The sequence below is a fragment of the Phaseolus vulgaris genome, chromosome 10, assembly GCF_000499845.2.
Source record: "Phaseolus vulgaris cultivar G19833 chromosome 10, P. vulgaris v2.0, whole genome shotgun sequence".
NCBI lineage: Eukaryota > Viridiplantae > Streptophyta > Magnoliopsida > Fabales > Fabaceae > Phaseolus > Phaseolus vulgaris.
The window spans coordinates 35,876,607-35,896,827 of record NC_023750.2 but is presented as its reverse complement, the minus strand read 5'-3'; the positions used below and the strand labels follow the sequence as shown (position 1 = coordinate 35,896,827).

The 20,221-nt window shown below is 29.9% G+C and overlaps 1 protein-coding gene across 1 annotated transcript; it reads right to left on the bottom strand.

Moving 5' to 3' along the window:
• Positions 1 to 1,361: 1,361 nt before the first annotated feature.
• On the bottom strand, positions 1,362 to 5,748 carry LOC137818434 ((+)-neomenthol dehydrogenase-like). Its single transcript, XM_068621876.1, has 5 exons — positions 5,621 to 5,748; positions 5,030 to 5,276; positions 4,833 to 4,889; positions 2,207 to 2,386; positions 1,362 to 1,849 (listed from the first exon to the last, which is right to left on the bottom strand). Exons 1-5 carry the CDS (start codon positions 5,638 to 5,640, stop codon positions 1,469 to 1,471), a joined length of 885 nt encoding a protein of 294 aa, XP_068477977.1. The 5' UTR covers positions 5,641 to 5,748; the 3' UTR covers positions 1,362 to 1,468.
• Positions 5,749 to 20,221: the final 14,473 nt, after the last annotated feature.

The window sequence follows — 20,221 nt, the reverse complement described above, 5'->3', positions numbered from 1 at the left end:
CAACTTCGATCCATATAACTGATAAACTAAGAAAATTTAAATTAAAATTGTCGAAGGTCAGACACCTCCAGACTCAACATCAACACGTTTAATATATAATCAAATGTACTATCTAATTCATTATAAAACTAAATCAAAATTACTGAAGGTCTGACGCCTCCAGACTTAGAATCAGTGCGTTAAATATGTAAAAATAATATCTAATCTTTAAAAACTAGATCAAAACTGCCGAAGGTCGGAGATCTCTGAACTTAGAATCATGGCGTTCAATATGTAAAAAAATCTAATCATTGAAAACTAAATTTAAATTGCCGAAGGTCGGACATCCCCAGAATCATAATTAGTGCAGTCACGAGGCGAAGTGAAGTCAAGTGCGACAGCGTGAAGAGAGCGGCACAAGGTCGACCAGCATGGTGAAGAACTTCAAGAGTGGCGACCGTGGCAGTGGTGAGGAGTGAAGTGGAAAGGAAAGAAATAGTGGGATGACAATGTGGTAGTAATGAAAGAGTGAACCGAAAATGAGTGTGAAGGGGAAATAGAGTGTTGGTTGTGGCGGGATTTGAAATGAGTGAACACAAAATTAACGACAGTTCTCTTTAGAACGATCTTCATTCTCGCTGCAACTTAAAATTAACAACGGTTCTCCCTAGAACATCATTATTAATGCCTTGTAAAGACAGTCTCCCAATAACCGTTGTTAAAATGACTTCATAATTACAAGTTTGCTATCGCTTTTTTTAATCATGGTTTTGGTTTAACCGTCTTTGTATGGGTCGTCGTGTTGATATTTTATACTAGTGTGTGTATATATATATATAGTGAATAAAGTATAAAGCAATTGCAAGTTGATGTGTTGGTATATACAATGTATGACGAAGTGTGGATTTGGTTAATTTAGTAGTTGGTATTCTTTTATTTCATGGGATCTATATATCTTGCTGAGAAAACATACAAACATGAGAATGGGTATTTGGTGCATGATCTTCTCGTTTAAGTGATCAATAAATTGCTTCAGGAATGAGTATGTTTCTCGAGCGATAATTGAGTGTTTGAGCGAGAAGAATGTTGCACCAATTCACTATCTATAAGAAGTACAATTGTTAAAGTGACCATGAAGTTGATAAAGTGATGAACATGTCCCTTAAATGAATATTTGAGCAAGGAGAGAGTTTGAGACAAACCTCTTTCTTAAGAAAATATTGCTCAAGCATTTTTGTCTCACTCAAGAGATATATCATTTGATTTATATCATGTTTACTGGATTTTATTTGATCTTGAACCATGTGGTACTCTTTAGTAGACTTTGTTCAATGCTTATTTTTCAGAAGTTGTTGAATTGCATGTCAAATTAAACAACCAAATAGTTTGAATATGTCTACAAATATTGCTTCAGATAATAGATACAAAAAGTCTGATCATACTAGAAATACATAAAATTCAATATAGTAATGTGAAATTTAAATGCGATTTAGAAAAAGGAAAGTAGTTCATTCTTTAAGAAAAAGAGACCAGAAGGACCATTATCTGGTAACAAAGCTAGTCTGGCAGGACACTCAGCACCTTCGTCAATGGTTAAAAACCCTACATTCTGGTTTAGATCAGTCTTGACAAAGTCAGGGCACAAACAGTTTATGCGAAAACGAGGAAACTTCTTAGCCAACATTCTTGTGTAGGAATTTAAGGCTGTTTTTGACATAGTGTATCCAGAAAGAACAGGTGGCCAGTTCTTGGATTCCAATGATCCTACCTTGTAATCTTTCAGAAACTCCCTCAACACCACATGGATTTTTTTGTTTGTAAGGTTTTCAATGTCACTCAATACTTCTCTTGCCCAATCATTTGGTATATTCTGAAACAACAAAAGAAAAATAAGTTTAAATTTATAATTGGATCCTTTGCAAATTAAGAACACTCAACATGAATAACGACCAAATAATAAGTGTTAAGTGTGAGGTTTGAGTCAATAATACACAAGAATAAAATTGAAAAAAAAAACTTTTAATTAGTAGAAGGTTCTAATGTATCTGTCATACACATAAAATCATATACATAATAAACATCATTTAATACATATGTTAAACAATGTAAACATAATATTATTAAATATTTTTTCTAATAAACGATATTTTATACTTATTATGAGGAGTATGATTTATAATACTTATAATAAAACAAAATTTAACTATAAATAATGAAATAATTTTACCCTCAATATCCCTCTTCTAGAGGAGACATTGACAATTCTAGGTGAAGTGGATCGTTGAAGGAGAGGAAGAAGAGCTTCTGTTACTCTCTCTGCACCAAAAAAGTTTATTTCAACACATTCTTCAGCTAACTCATAATTTTGTGGAACTATTAAATTCCAATCTGATATTTCGCCCCTTTTCTACAACAACAAACAAAAAAACACACCATTAGAATATATAAACTTATATAGAATTTAATCAATAATTTAAACCAACTATTCCTTTGAAGAGTTACTGAAATTGAACATCAAGCTAAAAATATTGTTAGTTTTAAAATTTGAATTTGGTTTCATTGTAATTTTATTTTTTAAAGAAATATTTGATAGGTTAAAAAGAGGGAAATATATATGAACTAGTTTTGATATTTACTGATATAATAAATTATTTTAAATATAATTGTTAATATAATTATTATAAAAATAAATATTTCAAAAATGTAATCTTTTATTTAATGTAGAAATTTATGTGTCTTCTAAGTATAAATTTATATAACTTTTTAATTTGTTCGGCAAATAATTTTTTCCTATATTTACTTAAAACATAATTTTTGAGTTAAATGTGTCTTCCACAAATATTGTACGGTGTTTTTACTATTATGCTTATGTCATCAATATGTTTTTAAGTATATTTAGTCTTTTCCAATCAAGTTTTATTTATTATATATATTTTTATCAATTGGATTTATTTTTTTAAAATTATAAAGAGAGTTAAAATAAATTTTGAATAATTAAGAATCGAAAGCTCAAATAAGGTTAGAGAAACTTATATTTGAAAAAAAAAATATTAAGCACACAAATAGATATTTTTTTTTCCTTCAAAAAGTAAATTAAATTTTATTTTGAAGTGATATATCGAGAAAGAAGCAACCTGTTATTCGAAAAAACAGAACTCAAATTCTTAAAGAAAAGTTTCATATTCAATTGTGATAAAAAAAAAAAAAGTGATTGAAAAAGAAATTTTATTGAAAATAATAAACTAAATTTTAAAAAATGTAATTATTGATAACCACTCGATTTTTTACATTGTCATCTAAAGGGATTTAATCTCCTCTTTCATGATGTAAAAAGAATGTTTTAAAATTTTGTTTAAGTAAAATTAGGGTTTTTATATGATTTTATTTAAAAAAATTACAGAAAAAGTTGGTTAAATATGTTTTTGCAAAGATTTTGGTTATTATATTTCTTAAAATCATTAACTAAAATATATACTAATAAAATATATGTTTCTAATCACTCTAAATATAACACAAAGAAGCACTACCAAATACCGTTGACCAATACCTATTAATTAATAGTTATTTTTATCAACAATTTTAGGCATGCACCCATTAAAATATACCCACTCTTTGCTTTCTACTTCATCATAACAATACAAAAATGGATATCTTGTACTTCATCTTTCTATTCTCCTTTTTGTACCTTGTAGCAATCTCAATCTCGATGCATGCACATGGCAAATATACAATTCTTATGCATTGAGTACTAAAACAAATGCTTCATTCACATGTAGTGTTTCAAATCATGGACTACACCATGTGATGAAGTTGTAATTAAACATTGCAATTGTCAACTCAGCTTCTAAAAAAATGTTTCATGATTACGATAAATTGTATATGACCTATAACATCAAGGTTTTAATTATTTTTTATCATATTGAGAAGAAGAGTTAGTGAGCAAGGTTTTAAATTTTTTTATCACATTAATAAGAAATTGAGTAAACTTGATTTGAACTCAATTTTATAAGATTGGTAGATTTGGACCCACTTATATAATATAAAATATTTTTATTTATAGTTAAGGTGAGATTTCTAATTTAAATTTTTCAAAATTCAACTATTTTAGTTTCACATCTACCTAAAATAATAAACTAGATCTTTTTTTTATCAGCAATAAAAAAATAAAAAATCTTTTTAAGGATAATTAAATCAATGTACAAAAGCATACAGACAACACCTCCTCAAAGATTTGTCACTAACTTTCAACTATAATATATATACTAGAAAATAGGGCTCAAAAAATCGAAAACCACCTACTTGCCTTTCAAAATAATTAAGAAAAACAAAGTTCATACGCAAAAATCAAACAAAGACTGAATGACCTAAATAAATCACTTATATTTAATCGAATACATGTAAATTAGGGAGTAAAAACACTAATAAAAAAAGAAAAGAAAAATCTAAATCACTCTTACAAATGACTTTGTATTAAAACTTTTTATTTGGGTCAACCTTTACATGTTAATTTCTTATGAACCAATAGGTTTTATATTAGATGAAATTATATTTTGTTTTTCTAATTACATATAGCTTTTTTTAAATTTCATACAAATTTTTTTGTGTATTTTAAAAACATTATCAATTGCGACTATTATAACAATAAAAACAAAGAAATATAATTATAATATTTTGCAAAAAAACAATCAGAAAATGTCATGTAATTTATCTATGATTAAGTTTGCTGAGAAAAAAAATATCTATGATTAAGTTATTGTCGTAGAAATCTTTATTAGGAAAAATAGCACACAAATATAACCAATGTAATCACAAATATTATGGTTGTCATGAAAGACAAAAGGAATTAACCTTACCTTTCTAAGAACATTCTCTCCATTTACTAATCCACCAGGAACACCTGCATTGTTCACCTGCACCCAAATAGATGAAAAAAATGAAACCTATCATGAAAATATTCTGGTTCTTTCTTCATTGAGAATCTGAGAAAACCAATGATGCCAAAACTGCAATTAATCTGAACAAGTTGAAATAGTGACACATAAATTGGTACCAAGATGTCAAGTCTTCCAAATCTAGTTTTGATGAATTGTGCCAAAGCAGCAACACTAGGAGGATCAGTGACATCAAGTTGATGAAAAACCAGAAGGTCTGAGAGACCAAACTCTTTCAATTTTTCCACTGCTTCCAAACCCCTTTTCTCATTTCTAGCTGTTAGCACCACCACAACTCCATTCAAAGTCAGTTTCTTGCATATCCCAAAACCAATTCCCTTGTTAGCTCCTGTCACCACTGCATACCTGTATATCCAAGTCAAGTAAATAGATCTGTAGCTTATGTCTATGATAAACACTACTTTCTTGTGAAAAAAAATGCATAGAATCCTTGTTAAGTTCATAATATTTAGGTTTGTGTAACAATGAAGTTTTTCTGCATATTATGTGTCTACTTAAGTTTTATTTGTGAATCTTAAGAGCTATATTTTCTGATTCATATGTGCAACCCTTTTCATTTGCTTTTACAGATCCAAACTCATATATATGTATAACAAATTCTAGGTTCCACAATATTTTAGCCTCCCTAATGGATGATGATTTTTAAAAGAATACAAAAGCTTTATGAGTATCATTTAATTTCTACTTACCTTTTTGCTTCCTCTCCCATGTTGATGATGTCCCTGGTATGTAGTAGAGAGCTTTTGTTTATTTGCTTGCAGAGAGTGTGGTATATGAAGCAGATTATCAACTCCAAGACTCTTTTATAGGGCAAATGCTTCACCCATTCATTTTATATATATATATATATATATATATATATATATATATATATATATATATCACTTATCACAAGATCTTTAAAATGTATAATGATATACTGATAGTTACATATATGAATATTTTGTTAAAGTGTTAAAACCCAAGAACAATGAGAAATGATACAATAAAATAAAAATTATAATTTCGTTTAATTTCTAATTACTAATATATTGGTTTGTTATTGAAAATAGAATAAATTATTTATGCTTGAAAATTGAATTTATTCATATCAATAAAAAACTAATATAATTCATAAAGTGGAACTAATGACATTGGTTGATTCCACAAGGTCATGCACGATGGGAAAAAACGCACGTGGAAGCAACACACACAATCAAGAATCAACTGCGGAAAAATAAACGACATAAGATTTAATGTGGTTCGGTCGCCAACTACAACTTACATCCACACGGGCAACTATTAGGTTTTCATTATGTCCTGATGCACACCAATTACAAGTACAATGATCTCTTTAAATAGAGATTATAAAAGGGACACAATGATTAAGCCCACCCACTAAACATGGTGTCTAGTCAGCCCAACCCAATTGATCCTGGATTCATACCCAACAATCTCCCACTTGAAGCCACGGAACAATGTTTATCTATGCTTCAACTGTGTACATGGTGTCTTGTCAGCCCAACCCAATTGGTCTTGACTTCATACCCAACAATCTCCCACTTGAAGTCACGGAACAATGTTCACCTGCGCTTCAACTGTGTACATGTACTTCTGTAATCTGTCGACGGAACTCAATGTTCCACCTCTAGTTGCCACCAACATCCTTAATCATTTTGAAGACTTCGTGAAAACTCCCCTGAGTTTCAACACGTCAGTCACTGACCCGTTCTCTATTCATATCGACTCCCACTTATAGGAACTATCGGATCCTGGAACAACCTGAGAATAAACACTCTCCATATTCAACAAGAAATTTTCTGGAGAATTTTCAACCACTGGAATACTGGTTTTCCTAACCCACTGTCGTCTAGGAACCTCAACTGAAGCACGACCCGTGCTCCCACTATCATAAGTACCTCTGACTGGTCTACCTGAACCTTTCCATGCTCGTTCATCCTGAATCTGACCCGTGGCTCTGGGTTTCTCTCTTGTAAAGACAACCCTCTTCTGCCCACGAGATTCTGTGAACCGGACTTTGTTTATCTTCTGAACTGGGATGGTCACTCCCTTAGACATGTTAATCTGACTATATACAACGAATCTCTCTTTCTTCCGCAGGCCATGACAAGATTTCCCTTAACGACCTTCCACTACTGATTTTCGAACTTCACTTATGTCCCTGTTCGTCCAACTGCCTAACAGAAATCAAACTTTTCATCACGCTTGGAACAACTCTGACATCCTTCAAAGCCCAGAAACCAACTGGTGTCTTCAACACTATGTCACACATGCCCGTAACATCAAGAGTTTTGTTTTCTGCTAGTCTTACCTTTCCAAAGTCTACAATAACTAGATTCTGCAATGCTTTAGAATCCATGACCCAGGAATCCATACTGCTATCCGCGCAACAGACTAAAAGGTCCTCGTCCGGGGAATCTTCTACAATGTTGACTTGTTTATCATTTGTCATTGATTCCTGAAATGCCCCACCTCCTTGCACAGTTCCAACATGTTACACTTGAGCAATCCCGAGTCTTTGACTGACTCCTTCTTTTGTTCTTGCTCCCACTATCTCTGATATTATTCTTACCTCCGATGACATATAGCGATTCACTAGATAACTCCCCATAACTCTTTCTTCAGACATCCTCACCAAGAATGAGATCACGAATCTTCTCAAAAGTGAATCCATTGGATCCCGTTGAACTGGTAATTGCGGTAACCGTTCCGGACCAACTGTCAAACAAAGACAATAGCAGTAGTAAAGCTTGAACTTCATCATCGAACTTAATGCCCACTGACGTAAGTCAGGCTAAGATCGAATATTGATGTGCTCAGTAACTGAACTGTCATAACTCCGTGCCGCAGCAAAAAACAATCACACCTTGCGCCTAGCACCGCACCGACACTACTGCATCAGTAGAAAAATGCACGCGCCACCTTGCGTCTTCCATCACTGTCATCGCACTGCACCTTCGTGTCGTCTCGCTCACCGCAAGCACCTGCACCTTTTCGCCGTGAAACACGATCTGTCGCCTTACTAGCGCACTCCACCACACTGCCTGGACACGATCCTACTCCGAGCAAGCCACCTGCACAACGTCGTGAGCCGCCACCACTCTTGTTGCGACCCACACCACTGCACGTCGCACCGCCTACTGCGAGTCGCAGGTCTTGGTTGTCGTGAATCCTAGGCCACTGTGAAACCCTAACTTTGTGATGCCGCTACAGCCCCTGCGAAACCCTAGCTTTGTGACGTTGTTGCCGCCTCTGCGAAACCCTAACTTTGGGACGCTACTGCAACCCTTGTGAAACACTAGCATTGGGACGCCGCTGCAGCTGCAATTTTCATGTCTCGTTGATTAATTTCTGCTGATCGGATCTCTAGTGTGTAAACGAACCAAAGCTCTTGATACCACTCGATGGGAAAAAACACACGTGGAAGCAACACACACAATCAAGAATCAACTGCAGAAAAATAAACGACACAAGATTTAACGTGGTTCGGTTGCCAACTGCAACCTACATCCACATGGGCAACTATTAGGTTTTCATTATGTCCTGTTGCACACCAATTACAAGAACAATGATCTCTTTAAATAGAGATTATAGAAGGGACACAATTATTAAGCCCACCACTAAACATGGTGCCTAGTCAGCCCAACCTAATTGGTCCTGGCTTCATACCCAACAATGCAAATGTATATGATTTTGGAGGCAGAATGGGGTTCTAGGAAAGCTGTTTTTGGCAGTATCAGGGGCATTAGTGTTGTTGTTACAAGGGTCATTAAGAACCAAGCAAACAGATACCAATTAGAAGGGAGAAAATTTTCTAGTCCTCTTTTTTTTGTGCTTCTTACTGCATAATTATGGAGCTCTTTGTCTTTGGATAAGTTTTTTTTTTTTTGTAGGAAGCAGTGTGGTTTTGTTTTTATTGTACTGATTATGAGGTTGTTAGTTAGATGGAGAGATGGAAATGTTGGTGGCAGTTGTATAAGGGTTGGGGCACTCCTGAAGTGTTCCCTTATAATTAATTTATTTATTTTTTATTGATAAAAAATGACATAGTAGATTTTTGGACGTAATGTAATTTGGGATGTATATTACTTAAACTTTTTTTTATTATGACTTGGGAAGTTGTGTCTTGCTGGAACGACTCCAATATGAAGTCATGATAGGGACATGCAACTTGAGCTTAAACAATCGTGTCATGGTGACACGTCTTTAGTGCAAAATTAATAGATATAAAGGTGATCGGGTCAAGGACGACTTTGATTGGATCTTTAGTGCAAAACTTTAACTTTGCATAATTTTTTTGAAAAACAAAAGTTTGTTTTGTTTTTATAAAAATGCAATAATTAATTAAATTATTAAATTGAAATTTTTTATAAAATTGTGAAAGATTTATTATTTTTTTTTAATTAAAAAATGGTGTTAAAAGCCTAAACCAAACATAATTAAAAGTCTAAAATATACAAAAATGCGTCCAAAATACTAAAAGAATAAAATTCTTAATAGATGGTTGATTTTTTTGAAAATTTGGTATCTCCAAATTCTTTTAGGCATTGGTCATTGTATTATTTACCTCATTTCCAACAACTTTTATTTTTAATACATCTTAATCCTAAATCTCTATAATTTATGACCATTTGAAGTTCTTTCATACAAAACTTTATAAAACTTGTCATTTTTTTATATTTTTAATAATTCAATTAATTATTATATTTTTTTTAGAAAAAAATCTGCAAGACTAAAGTTGTCCTTTGCATGCGCGACTTCAATGCATATTTCATACAACTAAAGTTGTGCATGGTGGCATGACTTTAGCATATTGATTCTACATTGAGGTTGTATCACCATAGCACAAATTTAATTAAACCTTAATTAAAAATTCATTCAAAGTCGTCCCTTGTCCTAATGACTTCAGATCTATTACCTTTGTGCTAAAATTGTGTCATTGTGACACAATTTTCACATGAACCACATTATGAGCTGAAGTTGTGTGTCTTTGGCACAACTTCTTTGTAGTGCACTAATCATTCCATTATTCATACCAATTATGTTTCTTATTCTTGTGGAATTATTATTTGATATAATATATCATTCTACTAATTAAACCCTAAATCTTTAGTTTTGTGAAAGTTGTTACATAATTACTTATTACTTGATAAAAAAAAATTATATAAAAGGCATTAGCTTATGTATCTAGTTGCAGTTTTTACAATCTTCATGAACAAAGTTTGATTAATCTTTGCTTTGAGGGTGTTTTTGCTAAGAATCTTTGGGTCTCATTAAATTTTGTCTGTCAATTCTATTTGAAAGAGCTAGTCATATCCTTTGTGACAATAGGTTTTCATAATTATGATAATAAGTTGTTTTATCATACGAATTAAACCTCTTAATTTATATTTATGTCATGAACTTGTTCATTTGATGCTGAAATTTATGGTTTAAACAATTTTTTTGGAGATAGAAAGGTTGAAGCAAGAGAAGATGAACTCGTTTATAAACCTTCTCTCCCAACGACCATGACTCGTTAGGCCAACAAAGCATTCATTGGATAAGATACAAAGGTTTCATATTGTTTAAAAAGTTGTTTCTCACTGTGAGTTCACTTTTTGTAATTGGTTTAAAAAGTGAAAATTGAACATGTGGAAAAAACTTTTGGAGGGAGAATGAACAAGTGTGCTTGGAAGAGTTGTTGTGCGAGGAAAATTTGCATAAGGACTTCCCACTTCAAACTTGTCATTCTCTTTGTCATTTTTTGTACTCCAAATGTTTAGGAGTAGCCAACTCCCATTTTCATTGGGGTTGGATGTAATTAATTTCTTCTATATTAGTTTTTCTTTTCAATATAAATATGTCATATGACTCTTGTGTTCTTTCTAAATGTTTTACGTTGCAAGGTTTGATTATGCCTTGTGTTGTTTCTAAACATTGGAAAATAATTTTATATCTCTTAGTCATTCTAAACATTTATTCTTCATGCAAATCTTGTGTAAAAAGAACTAAAGGATTAATATTTTTTGCAATAAGGTTTATAACTCATCTTTAAGGAATTAGGAATAATGAACTTATTGTGTGAATGTTGGAGTTATGTTAAAGATATATTGATAAGAAAACATGCATTGAGTTGAGTTCATGAAATTCAACCCCACTAAATTTTTATCCTGATTAAGTAATATAATTTTAAATTTAATAGCATTGAATACTTTAAAATTAGAATTTTTTTTCACTGTCTAAATTCATATTAATCGATGCCTTTAAATTATTAGTTCAAAATAGTAAGAATTCATATTTACTTAGGCATACATAAATTTTTTGGAAAACAATATTTGGAGTTTCCAATTTTACTACTGTAAGATTTAGTACACTTGTTAAGGAGTTAACAAACTTTTTATCTTTATTATTTGGATAATTTTGGAAATTTAGAAATCATATGAAATTTAAAAACCTATCCTTTTTTAGTTGATGATTCATTTTTTTTCAATGAAATATTCAGATAGTTGATAAAATATTCTTTTAAATCTATATGCATAATGATATAACTCATATTTTCATTTTGAAGTTTTTCAATGTTCAAACTAAAAATTTCAAAAGGTACTAGAGTAAAACAAGTAGATTGGTCTATTCTTGGTGTTAGTTGATTAGAGGTTAATATTGACGGTGCTACTAGAGGTTACCTCAGTAATGCTATAAGTGGTGGTATCTTTAGAGGTAATAAATGAAAGTTTGTTGGAGGTTTTACTCTCTATTTAGGCATCAAGTTCTCTATTTACATTGAGTTTATGGTTGTTATCATTGCAATAGAGACCTTTAAAATGAAAAACTATAAATGTGTCTGAATGTGACTTTTCTTTGGTTTTTCATGCTCTCCTTGGAAACTGAAAGCTCACTAACAGAAGACTTTTTAACACCTACAAAGTTCTTGATTTTAAAGTGTTTTATATCCTTAAAAAGGATATACTAGTACAAAAAGGCTAAAAAACGACTAAGAATAACAACATTAAAAAAAACGTCGTAGCAAAAAGCGTGGTGACATTTCTGTAATTTTTTTGAATTTTCGATGAGATATAACAACAGTTATCGCTATAACTGTCATTAAAAATGAATCTGGGCACAAATAATGACGGTTACTCTATTGAACCGTCATTATAAAACTGAACCTTATATCAAAACCCCCCAGCCCACGCTCAAACTCACTCTTTTTCTCTCTCGCGCGCACTCTTCTTCTTCATTGAGTGGTGCTTGCGAATCCATTGCCGTTGTCACCGTGCCTTTAGCTCTCCTCTCTCCCTATAAACCCTTTAAGCTTCCACCCCACACCCCCCGCACTAACCATCCAAGCTCCCTAACCCTTGCGTTGTCAGCATCTTCTTCTCTCCTCCCCTTTGCGGCGTCCAACGTCACTGGTGGTTGTCGCATCTCTCCTTCGCGCGCGAGCTGCCTCTGCCGCCAACCCTTCACGCCGGCTACACCTTCGCATGCCAACAACACCTAAACCCTAAATCACTATAGAAAAGTTACTATCTTGAAAAAAAAATTAACTTTATAATAAATATTTGCATGTATCTAGTACTTTAGGATTTGTGGGAACTTCATTTAGTGAATATTTGATGGAGGAGTCCTATCATTGAAGAGAAGAGTGATAGATTTTGAATTAGCAAAAATTTGCATGATGAAACTTCAAACGGTCATAACTTTTGACAGAGAAGTCAGATGGAGACGCGTAAAAAATGAAAGTTGCTTGAAACGAGGTAACAAATCACGTGGGCGTAACAAATGAAAGTTGCTCGAAACGAGGTAAAAAATCACGTGGCCAATTTCCGTAGGGGATTGGGGTCGACCAAAATTCCAAAATCAACTATTTACTATTATTTTTTTATTTTTAAGTATTATTTAGGTCTTTTTAAGGTATTTTACGGTTTTAGTTCTCATAATTTCACTTGTCAGAAAATTCTAAAATGTTGCATGATGTTTTCTAGTATAAATTAGAGATTTATCAAACTATTATGATTATATTACATTCACAAATTTATTACTCATACATTACATTACATAATGTTATGTGTTCCAACATTTTAATCTTATTATTTCAGTGTTTATTCTGTAATAATATGTTGAGTCGGAGGGAAAGTGAAAATGCAAAGAACATGTACCTTAAGGTAACAATGTATAACACTTTAGGATATATGAATTATTAGAATGACATAGAACTTTTTCGTATATTTATAGAACTTTTTTGTAGATTGTATGCAGAATTTCATATTTAAATTATGATATTACATGCATTATAGTTCTGGAAATCTGATATTGTATGCAGGATTAGAGTAAGTATATAATAATAAAACTTTTTTTTAAAAATTATTTATTTATAACGACGGTTTAAGTGGAAATCGTCTTTAAAAACCCATCAGAAGCACTTATAACAATGATTCCAGTGTGAAATCGTCATGATAAGTGTTTTTTTTTTTAATTTTTCATTTATTTGATAGAATGATAGTTTTTACATGTGTTGTTAATGTGGTTTTATAACAACGGTTCTAGAATCGTTGTTTTTTTAAGTAGTAATAATAAATGTATTGAAGATTTTTCCAACAAGTCTTGTTAGTTTAGATTAATATAGGTTTTATAAGCTCTTTGGATCCTATTTATTCTTTACACGAGTTTCGATTTAACTCTTTCTTCCTCTTTATATTTTTTTTCTTCTTTTTATAGAATTTTCATACGATTACATGATTGATGAAACTTTAATGTGTGAACTTAGTAAAAATGTTAAAGCTTTATAATGATATATTACATAGTTTTATAAATAAAAAAACACGTTAATTCTAAATCAAAAGGAGTCATCACTTATGGAAGAGTTCATCCACACAAGATTTTATTTTTTTCTACACTCATGACTTTCTTTTAGCATTTCCATAATTTGAAAGAAAAAAATATACTAAAAAATGATTTTGTTTTCAATTTCTTTAAAATATATAACTAGTTAACAATCCATTTATAATGTAATAATAATATCTTAATCAATAAAAAAAATATTAAATATGAATACAATAAAAAAAAATTCATGTTGGACATCTTATAAAGGTTGTAAATATATTAATTCTAAAAAAAGGGAAAAAAAATGAATATACCTTCTCTTTCTGTTTGAGGGGCTACTCCCTTCTCCAAATATCGGTGTCAATGGTGTACATTGCGGAGGATTATGTGTTTTGGAGAGTAAAATCCAAAATTATAAAATTGAGAATTTAAATTGCATTATTCGAAATAAGTATACTTCTATTATAAGTCCCTTCCAAGATCGGGTTTCCATTATTCCTTTCAACGGTTCACAAAAAGCTTCAGAAATCTGAATCATGTTATACTGTTTCCACAACCACATGTGAAAGAACAAACTAGGCTATATTTCAGAAAAAGGGTATGTAGAATTCACCAAAACCATGCTAAACAAAAATTCCACTTTATATGGAGAAACCTTTGTAGCAGTTATACATCATTCTTATGCTCAACAAAAAGGAAAAGTTTTACCCCACTATAGAAAGTATTTTGATTAATTAACTTTTAAAAAATGAAATATTAAATTAAAATTAAAAAGAGACAAAATTAAATCTAATAAAAAGACAGTATATTTGAGCCTAAAAAAATTATATGGGTATCAAGTTAAACATATTATAAGAAAAACCTATAATATTACAAAATAAGAGGTTATTAATTATTTTCAAATAATATTCGACTAATAAGACTAATTCATAGTATATAACTGATTGTAAACTTTATCTTAAACTATCATAATGCATTACAGACATACAAATTATATTTGAGATGATGACAATGTGAAAAATATTATATATAGATCAAAAGGAAATCTCTTGATCCATTGATAAAAAGAGGTCAGGAGGACCATGATCAGACAACAATGCTAGCCTAACAGGATTTTCGACACCTTCATCAATGCTTAACAAGTCTTGGTTATGGTTTATATCAGTCTTGACAGAGTCCGAGCATATACAATTTATGCAAAAATGAGGAACTTCTTAGCTAGCATCCATTAATCTCTGCCAAAACAATAAAACAAACAAGGTTTTGGCAGAAAATTCCAAAGTTTTTTTTTGTTGTTCTCTTGTATCAATTAAAGATTTATCAAGTCATTACATCTTCAAAATTTACTTATTTAAAAAATCCGTTCTATTAATGCAACATAATTGTTTTGTTTGGTTAACAGGACTCTGATGTTCATAGGCAAAATATACTTGTGCATGGGAAAAGCAAGCATCCCAATCAATATCTGATGTAAGAGTGTCTCCACCTGATGAATTACTCTTTGGTGTAAAGTTGCTAGAATTAACAAAGGTAAGGTTTATGGGTTTGGATCTGAGTCAACCAAAGAAACTGGAAAATCCTATCACGATTCTACATCTTCGTCTATACAAGTCATAAAAGGAGATTCAACCAGGAAAAAAGAGTTATTTGCTGCTGAAACTTAAAGGGGTGACCGTGATAGAATGTTGAATAATGAGACAAAAATTCAGCAAAATAACAAAAATGTTGCATTTGTTGATGGAAAAAATTAACTTTCAACCTCCTTTATGAATTGAAACTTTATTCTCCTTAATTCTCCTTACCGTACTTAGATTTTATGTTTTTAAAATTGTATTATTTGCATTGAATCTTAGTTATATAACAACACTACAAACCTTTTTGTATGCTTGTATTGCTTAATCTTTAACAGTATCAATATTTTTTGATGTTAGTATTTAAAAATATATTTATGTAAAATTAGGTGTTATTATGATGAAATTGTATTGTACAAAACAATTATCAAATTTATATTTGTTTAAAAAATATTCAAAATGGTGATGAAAAAAATATTTTAGAATCAATTACAATTTTGGTCACAAATTTCAATCACAATTTATATAATTAAATCAATCACAGTTTTCAGTCACTAAATTAGTCATGCATTAATGACTAAGATATTAACAACCAATTTTAGTTAATCACTAAACTTGTCACTAATTAAAACAGTGATTGATTTTGATCATTTAGTAAATCAATTACTATTTATGGTTTTTTTTATAGTATTTTTTGTTGGTTCTCTCGTGATGATGATTCCTTGTATATGTATGAAATGGTTTTGGTCTGTTTTATCTTCATAGCCTCTGAATTAATTTTTGGTGAAACTATGCTTTCTTTTCTTTTTATAAAAGTTTTCATAGCTATGCTTCCAGTTTGGATAAAGTTTTTTTCTTAAAATTATGAAGGTAAGATACGTACACTAATAGTGAAATAAATTATTTATATTTTGTACATAAAAAACAATTAGGTCATTAGAAAATCACATATTTGACATAGTCAAATGCAGTAAATTAAACTCACAATTGAGAATTGTTTTAGTACTTAGTGAATAAAAATTATGACAATGACACTGATATTCTGATTTCACAATTAATAATATTATTATTTTATTTTATAATTTTATTTATTTTATTTTTATTAATTTAATATAATATTTTATTATTAAAAGAGGTTATAAAGGAACGGAAGAGGAAAAAAATGTCAAACACACATTATTCTAAAAATTAATAATTAGTCATGACTCACTCCTTAAATAAAAAGATTAATTTTTATTTTAACACTCTATTAAAAAAATAATTATTTTACAATTTTTTAAATAAAATATTATATTATAATAAAATAATAATTTTATTTTAAAGGTGTGAAGTGAATGTAACTGTTGTTAAGATTTATTATGCAAATAAAAAGTGTGAAAGTTTTTTAAAGTAAGTAATTAACAAGAGTGACATGTCCTTTTTCTAACCCTAATGGTTCACCTCAAGTTCCATCATATTATTAACATCACTATATCAACTTATTAGTTTAGTCTTAATGAGATGTATAGGTTAGTTAATAAAAAAAATATTTATATCTATCATTAACCTCAATTATTAGGGTCAAATGACTTGTAGATATTATATAATAAACTTTTAGTATAATTTTTTTGAATACAATGACTTTTAGTATAAAATTATCAAAAAATGCTACAATAATAAGACGAGGTATCACTTTCATCTTATGCACCACTATCTATTGCTGCCAAACTTTTATGACTTTGCTTTGTGTTTTTTAGAGTTTCATACGTTATCAAACGAGAGAATTGGTAACTTAGTTGGTTTATCTTCTAATTACAGTTTTGGTTGTTTAGGTAAGGGTTTCTAAGTTTATGGAGGATTATGTGCAATTTCATCTTCGGGTTGTTGTTGTTGTTTGATAAACAAAAAATTGTGAGACAAACATATACGTATATAATTATCGATAGATACGTATGTATCAGTAAAATATCATTATTGATGGAAAATGTTATACGGATAATAATAATTATCAATTTTATAATATTTATGTTTATCTGTTATTGAGAGTCAAAAACAAAAATCACTGTTATGGATTTAAGGGTCTTATTCGTCAGTACAATTTATCTGTAATTACTAACAGATCTGCATATATCGATAATATTCGTTCATACATTAAATTCCTAAAACAGAAATCATTATTATGGGTTAAAGGGTCACTGGTAGCATGACATGCGTCCGTAATATTATTCTATACATTGGACGCCAAAAAAAAAATATTATAATATTTTTTAGATTTAGTGAGTCGTCTAATAATATGTTAGACTCTAGATTATCTAACGTCCTGTTAAACACTCGGACTTCCTACTACATCTTCCAGTTGTACAAATAATTGTTAAAAGGAATAAATATTAATTATGAGTCCGTCTAATAAAATAATCTATTAATAAAAATTATGTTTTTAAAGGGAGTTTAGTGGATAGTGTAAGTTTTTGCTTTGGTTCAATTAAAGGTGTAGACGTGTATGACATTTAAGTCACATTCTGCATTTTTTTTCTTTGTCTGATTGGTGTCTTGACTATTTGGTTTGTATGGAGATGATTTTATGATGTACTCTTTTTTAGGTGTAGGCTTGAGCAAACTTTAAGTGATTTTCTCTAGATTCAGATAGGTGTATTATGTTAGGTTTATTTGGATGTTTGTCTACTAAGAAAGGTTAAAGGTTCTGTTTATGTATAAGAGTTTGATCACCCCTCAGGTGATTCACATTTATTCATTGTTTATTGTTGATAAAAAAAAATTAATAAAAATTATGATTCAATCATATAAGACTTTTCAAACTCATTTTTTATTTCTTTAAACGCATCTAACTTTAAATTGATTAATTTTGAATCAAAATAAAAGGTTTAATAAGGATTTCTGTAAATTAAATCTAAATATGTAAGAACATTGTTTTCCAAAGCGAGAATGAATTAATGATTCTAAATATAATGTGTGGTAATTGAAGGTTTACTTACTATAATCAGTTAAATAGTAATTACTATAATCACTGAATTGATTATAGATGAATAAACGCATCAGAACATTGTTTCCCAAAATAGAATGAGTTTTAAATAATTATTATGGATATAATGTGTGTTAATTGAAGATTTACTTACAGGTGAACTTTTGAAACAATTAATTTAAATCATTTACATATTAGGGTTATTTTTTTCAAAAATCAAATTGGGTAAATCTAGTACTGTTAATTGACTCTAAATTGATTCATTATGGTTAATTGCTTATCAAATTAAAGTTTCTATTAATATGGATCAATGATTAATCAAAAGGATTTGGAAAAAATTTATAAATTTTGTTCTAAGAGATTTATTGAAGAACTTAACATCTTACTCCTGGAATTTATTTGAAATTGTATTATCTCTTGTCTTGGACGACTAGACCGAGTAATATGATATGATTGAGATAGAGTGATATGACATGATTGAGATAATCCTTAGACAACTTATATGGAAAACTATGATTTCGTTCTACGGGTTATGCCTCCATTGTAAATGGATGATTGTTAAATTAAGTAAATCGACCATTAAAAAACACAGTGATTAGTGTGAATCATTTTCAGGAAGACCCAATATTTATCATGAATGAGTCCCAAGAAAATCTCGTTCAATCTTAATTATATTTGTTGATATTTGAGGAATAACAACCCACTAGTAATGAGATTATAGCAAGATTCACAACCTGTACCATTCGAGATTATAATGATTGGTTATTAAACATCATATGAACGATCATGTGTTCTTGAATGACCAAGTCATTAGGTAAGAATCAACCTCTAGAAGAACCCCTCAATCTTGATCCTAACGAAGACTTCTAGAATATAACTATCCATTTTTACTGTTACAATTTGAGCTGTTTTTACTATTACGAAACACGATGTTGTTTACGCGATTCACTAGGAGGTTTGGAAGACTTACCATAAATAATAGGTCTTATTGGAGAGATAGGGTTTGTTTTTTTAGTCACTATGTAAAAGATTATAAATAATAAAAAATATTTTTAATTGAAAATAGATTTTCTCTATTCAGTTTTTCTAAACTTTCGAAGTTGTGAATTCCAACACTTATCTTTATTAGTTTTCCCTTTACGCGGTCCGATGTGGATCAGATTTGATCGATTTCACGTACCTAATTTTGCTTTCCAGTGACTCATTCTTCATACTTTAGTATTCCTAAAGAATAAAAGATATTTTAAACTTCATTAAAAAAAGTTAGATTAACAAAAGAAGTTAATTAAATCTAAAAAAATAGTAATTTGTATTCTGATAATTTAGTTTAATACTTCTGGTAGTATAAAAATCAAATTTATAAAATAAATTAACAAATATTTTTTTTTAATATTTATACACGAAAAATATATGTTAAATTTAAATTATTAATTCAATTTTATTTTTTTATTAACTAGTAGAGTGATCCTTGGAGTCATTAATGGATCCATAAATTTGAATTGGAATAGTGGGACGATAAAATATTAATTGAATTGGAACAGTGGGACGATAAAATATTAATTGTTTCCTAAACGCAAGAAATCGTTTAGCGTAATCATCCTAAAAATTAGCAAATAAATTTTATCTCTAAAAACTTATTGGGTAAAAATATAATTTTAATTTATAATACAAAAATGTTTAGCAACAGAACACGTAAAAGTAGTACCTAAATTAAAAGTAAGTGGAGACAAATATATATAACATCGAGAGGCCACTTTAATACGAAACTCTTATAACTTAAAATTATTTTATGTATTAACAAAAAATTAGAAAAATTATATGATGGAGTTTCTGAAATTAATTAAACTCACTCTACCACGATTTCATTTTTTTTTTAATTTGATCAACAATAAAAAAATAAATTAATAGGAACCACTTTATAAGTGGGTGGTTCAACCCTTATACATGGTACTCAA